A 6,031-nucleotide genomic window follows, 5' to 3' on the forward strand; every position below is an offset into this window, starting at 1 on the left:
GGCTGCGCGCGTCCAGCCGCCGCGCGGAGAGCGCTCGGAGGAGGGAGCCGGCAGGCGGACAGCGGCTGCGGGACGGCCGGGGAGCATGCCCACCCAACCCTGCTGAATGGCGCCTTCGCTGCGACCCCTCGCCCGGCCGCGGCCGCCAGGGATGCTGTTCGGCGCGCTCCTGCTCCTGCCGGTCCTCGGCCCCGTTCCAGGTGGGCGCGCTTTCTTCTGTGCCGGTGGGGCGTGAGAGAGCGCGAGTGGGCAGGGGAAGGAGGCAGCCGGGTGTGTGTGGTTTGGGGGGGGCGGCGGCGGGTCCTTCGCGGGGGCGCTGACCCCCTGTCTCTGCCCCCTCCCAGCAGCTAGTCGGGAGCTGCAGCTGGAGCGCGAGGTGCCGGCGGGCTCTGCGGGGGCGCGGGCGGCGGTGGGCGCCTCTCGCAGCGCCCGCCCCTCCCCGCTGCGCTCCCCCGGCCGCGCGCTGCGGGCCGGCGCCCGCCGTCCACTCTCGCCCCTTTCTTCTCGCGCCATTGTCCGCGCTCCGGCCGCGTACTCGCCTTCGGGGCCAGCCTGGGCTCCGCGCAGCCCGCCCTCCAGCCGGGGCCGCCGCGGCCGCACGTGGCTTTATTTATATTGTTTCCTTAGTGGCAGCCTCGCGGCGCAGGGGGCGCCGCGTTTCCGCGCGGCTTCCCCACGTTTTAGGGCGGGGGAGAGAGTAGGTGAACTCAGCGCCCAGGTCAGACCCCTAAGTGCCCCCACTTTCCCGGATCCGGATCGAACGAGGAGGAGACGGGAGGGGTGGAATTGGAAAGAGAAGAGAGGAGTGGAAGTTTTGTGGCCCATTTGTGCCCCGGAGGGGAGGGAGAAGGGTCCCGAAGCTGAGAAGGAAGGTATCTAAGTAGGGTTTATTTCTAACAGCTAGGGATTTTGGGGCAGGGCCTGAGATATGTGCGTATCTGAAGATCCCTCCAAACTCCAGGTTAGCCTTGAGCAAACTTGGATGAACTGATTTTTCTCTTTTGACGTGTTGCTTTATTCTTAATAGAGTTAAAAATTGTAAAGTGGATGCGGGGTGCGGGGGGCGCGGGGAGAAGAGGTGTTAAGAATGGGTTGTTTTATCTGTTTACAGGTTACAAAGCCTAGACTTTCGTGGGGTTTTTGTTTTGTTTGTTTGTTTGTTTCCTGGAGGAGTTTTCTATTAGCAAGAGAAAAGGATCAAAGTCAGATGTGACTCGGAAACACAATGGGCGCCTTCCGGAGTGGTCCTCGCTGCGCGCGGCTATTAGGGTCGCTCGTGTCGCCCTGGGCATCCATTAGGAGAAGTCGGCAGCCAGGGCGTGGGAGCGTGACTAGTGTGTGAGGTTTGAAGGACCTGCCTTGATGAGAAACAGAGATCAGTCCCGGGGATTGGTACTCATGAATTCAAGACAATCAGAAGGAAGATGAAATGCCCTCCGCCCCTAAACCCCTCATACTCTACTCGGCCCCAATCAGTATGCAATACTTAAGCTAACCTTTGCGCTAAATGCAGGAGGTGACAGGGTGTTAGTTGGTCATCGGATGCTTTATCCTGACGGGGACCCGGGACGATGTGTATGCCTAGCATAAAGCCTTTACTCTGCTCTGATAAAAATGTGTATTGGTTGATTAAGCAATCTCCTATCCCTGTTAGACAGTAAGGACCAATTAGTCACACATTTTTCTCCAACAGTTGGTAGTTCTAAAAAAAAATGAAATACAAGTTTCCTAATCCGATCACCCACTGAGTACAAGCAGCAAGAGTTAGCAACTTTTCAAAGTCAAATGTTTGTCTTTTAAATACCTACCATACTCTGCAGAAATTAAGTAAATGGGTCTCTTTTCAAGGAGCAGAGACAAGAGTCCTTGCTATAAAAGGGCAGATATAAAAGTGCAAACTTGTCATCTGTCACAAAAGATAAACGCACTTCCCAAAGGAGTAGGTACCAAGGGTTTCAAAAACTCTTCAAGGGACAAGGAAATAAACTTGCTTGTTCACAGAGTCGGAATTTTGCTAATGATTTCTTGTAAAATTAGACTTTTACGACTTACTCTGTTCAAGATCTTTTTGACAAGCTTGTAAAAGTAAGCAAACAGCTTGTGCTCAAGAGTTTTCCTGATGATTTTGAAACTCTAGCAAGGTACTTGAGGACAGAATTCTTAAAAGGGGTAAAAGTTACTGAAATCTTCCCTATGCTTTTTAGTATAAGATGTTGTAAAAAGATTTCTCTGATTTGTTGAGAAGGTTAGCTGAAACTTAGATTGGTTTTTTAAGGTGTTTGTAAGTTAATTAATATGGTTTGTTAAACTTTGTCTCATTACACTCTGAATATGTGTTTTACAATTGTGTGTTAAGAAATGATTTTACACTTATAATTCTGGGTATGCCTTTCCCCCATTTTCCTTGTAGGAGTATGGTGCTTTAGCGAACTGTTTTTTATCAAAGAGCCACAGGATATAACTGTCACAAGAAAGGACCCAGTCGTTTTAGATTGCCAGGCTCATGGAGAAGTTCCTATTAAGGTCACTTGGTTGAAAAATGGAGCAAAAGTGTCTGAAAATAAGCGGATCCAGGTTCTGTCCAATGGCTCTTTATACATCAGTGAGGTGGAAGGCAAGCGAGGAGAGCAGTCTGATGAAGGATTTTATCAGTGCTTGGCCATGAACAAACATGGAGCCATTCTTAGTCAAAAAGCTCATCTGACCTTATCAAGTAAGTGTTTAAGTTCTTGATTGACGTTTTTCACTGCTACATTTTGATGATTTCTCAATTCATTAGCATGCTAACCTGAAAAATCACACAAACATTAAGAATTTTCCTGGAGACAGTAGTTGATGCTAACTAAGGCATGCAGAAAAATCTGAGGAAAGAAATATCTAAATTCGAATGAGTGATTTAGAACAAAAGTCCCATTAGGTTTAGAACACCAAAACCTGTAGAGGTGGCTTTGTATAAATTTGTTTCAAAGTGTGAAAAAAGTTGGATGAAAAGTTTGACCAACACAACAAAAGTTGTTCTAAAATCTAATTTTTGTAAATTAATAATTAAATTTTGCAAATCACAAGCAACTTTTTCTGCTTTGTAGATGGCCCTTAAGTGCTAAATCTTTTGCATAGCCCAAGCTTCCATTTCTCTGACTGCTTTAAGATCACCCATGTTGCTTTTTAATTGAAAGAGAGGGCATTGGTCAGTAACTCCCAAGCCTTTGAAGTATTCCTAGGCTTTTCCTGCTGGGAGAGAAGGAGATTAAGGCCATTTCCATATTATGCCTAATGGACTTAAACCAGATCTGCCCACTTTTTTCCAGTTGTCATAAAGTTTGCTGTCTAATGATTTCCTTTGTATTAACAACCCAGTCAGATCAACCATTTGTCCAAGTGACCCACTGCTTGGTGGTTGCCCTGGTAACTGTTGAGTGTAAACACGGGCCTAGGATAGTTAGAGAACTCCTTGTTTTCACTGAGGCTTTCCACCTCTTCAGGTGATCAAATACCCCCGCACTCAAGATTACAAAAGGCAATGTAAATCTTAAGACAAAACAAAACAGCACAACTGTATTTTAAAAATTGTTTTACAGGCATCCTAGCTACAAGCTTTTGTTAATCCACAAAAGATAGATTTTGCACTATACCTACAAATTGATCATTTACAAGATGAACAATAGGAGGAGGGAGCTCTTGAGATAATGTGATAATCTTTAAGAAATAGTTTCTTCAGGGTCTCCACAGTTGAAATTGGTGGGGGTTTCCTAGGTGACTTTATTGTAACAGTCCATGGCCATATTCATGCCATCCTCATTTCAGTAATATATTTTATCTGTACAATAATAATTAATAGTGGAAAATAAATTACAAGCAAAGATATTTTTGTATTGAAAAATGTCAGAAAAGTAGAGGTCTCCAATTCTAGCCCCCTCCCCCAGAACAGTATAAACCTGAGAGAATGTCTGATAAACTCCTTTTTTTTTTGCTGTGATCACTGGCCAATAATCATCTTTTTGTGTTGTTGTTGTTGAGTAGTGGTTTTTCAGTACAGTATTGTTTTCAGGATAGTGTGCTTTTTATGCTTATGTCCTGTTCATTTAATTTTTGTCTAATGTAAAATTGTTCTATAGAGTTGTAATTTTTCTACCTTTTTGGGTTTGTGGAATATTGTGTTTTCATATCCAGGAACTGTAACTTGTATTACCTTGCCAGAGAGGAGAGGGGCAGGATGGAAAGGTGGAGGGGGGCAGATGGGCTTTGAAAGATGAAGCATTTGTCATGACCACACGGTATTGCCAGGACCTCCTTAGAAGCCTGACAATTCTAAGGCACTCAGAAATAACTTTGAAAACACACAGAGCTTTCAGTTTTCATAAATAAAGTCTGAACAGTATTAACATAGTAATAGTGAAACAATGTTAATATTGGCTTTTTGAGTAGCGTTAGATTTTGTATCTTTATAAAAATTATTAATGACAAATATTTATTAGATGTGAATCATTTTGAAGGCTTTTGTGGTGAAGTATTCATATTTTAAGTATCAAAAACTTTCCAGTTAAACTATGTAGAACATTGCTTTGCTGTTAAATATCAACTGTAGTATGTTAGTTATAGGAACCACACTTTTCATATGCACACATTTTATTTAACTTGGAGGAGGTGCTTTGCTAGGAAATTGCATTCAGTATTATAGATTTAAAATAAGAAATGCATAGTGGGTTTAGATTTTTCTTTAGAAATGAAATGTCTTAGAGATTTGAAATTCACCAAGTTAGTTCTGATGTCTGAGAAGCAATGTCCAATGACATTGTAGTCTCAGATGACTTTATCCTGTGTTCAGGGTAAGATGTTATATGTATTAAACAGGAAGAGAATAGGCATTAAGTGGACAGTCTGTTTTTGTGGGTTTTTTTAAAAAGGTTAGTTCTTTCCTAGTTAGTGAAAGCAGCAGGGTGCAAGTATGTTCTTTTTATTTTCTGGTCAAGGATTTTGTCAGCAAGCATATCTTTTAGTTCTGAAGTGTAATAAGTAGATCTGCACCTGGAAGTCTAAAATTTTAATCTGTGCAAGTTTTAGATTTTTAACACAGGCAATCAAGTCTTGGTTTCTAAACTTAGGAACTAGAAGCTGAAAGTTGCACTCTAGGCAAGAATTCCATTATTCATGTGTAAATTAGGAATTCACAGGGTTAAAAGGTTAGAAACTGGCCAGGATGAGGTTTACCCTTGTGATAAAGAGCAGATGACCCTCATTCATTGGCCAAAGCTTTCATGTAGCTCTTCTGCAAAGTTAGTTATTGCCATGAATTGTTCTTGAGGAATGCAGAAATTCAAATGTGAACAGGCCTTTCCTTAAGTGTCACTATGGAGCCTTATCTCCCAGGCACATCAGAGCTGGCTGTGGGGACAAGGTTCCTCCCCAAAGGCCTGGAGGCTTTGCTTTCCTGTTGTTCATCCAAGCACAAAAGGATTTGTCTAACTTAGTTTTTCTAAGGCATCCCATTTTTAAAGGAAAGTATAGGGTTAAAGTAATATTTAGTTTTTTAAAAAAGTTAATCCTTTTTATTGATAGCCATTTTAGCCATTTTACATTTTCATGTAATGGAATAGAAAGGGGAGTAATGTGGGAGGCTCTTTTTCTAGTTGTATACAATAGTAAGAACAGAATATTAAACCATTTCCCATAAATTTCAGTATTTTTAACTGAGAATCAAATTTTCCCTTTCATAGGTGCTAAGTCTTCACTACATAAATAATCTAATTTAAATATTTTAGGAGTGAGAAGTAATCTATGACATCTTGACATTTCTTGCATTCTAATTGTTGAAGTAAGATAAATTTCATAGGAAAGCATTAGTGTGGTAAAACGGTCTCATATTTCAACAGGTTTAAATTAAGATGAGACATTTGAGAGAAGTAAAGGAGGAGGCAGGTTGTGTTCTGTGATGTGTAGAAGACTGGCCAGTAAGCTAGTGATTGAACAGGAAGCTGGTTGTTTATTTCCTTTCCATAAAAGGTGGAAATTGAAGTCTTAGGATAGAGGGAAA

At 42.4% G+C, this 6,031-nt stretch overlaps 1 protein-coding gene across 1 annotated transcript in view; it reads left to right on the forward strand.

Moving 5' to 3' along the window:
- Positions 1-57: 57 nt before the first annotated feature.
- PRTG (protogenin) overlaps positions 58-6,031 on the forward strand; it is a 131,479-nt gene continuing 125,505 nt past the window's right edge. The window contains exons 1-2 of the mRNA XM_007446352.1: positions 58-200; positions 2,411-2,713. Of these exons, the coding sequence (XP_007446414.1) occupies positions 107-200; positions 2,411-2,713 (397 nt within the window). The 5' untranslated portion in view covers positions 58-106. The remainder of the gene's footprint in view (positions 201-2,410; positions 2,714-6,031) is intronic.

Source organism: Lipotes vexillifer, unplaced genomic scaffold (genome assembly GCF_000442215.2).
Source record: "Lipotes vexillifer unplaced genomic scaffold, Lipotes_vexillifer_v1.1 scaffold726, whole genome shotgun sequence".
Lineage (NCBI taxonomy): Eukaryota > Metazoa > Chordata > Mammalia > Artiodactyla > Lipotidae > Lipotes > Lipotes vexillifer.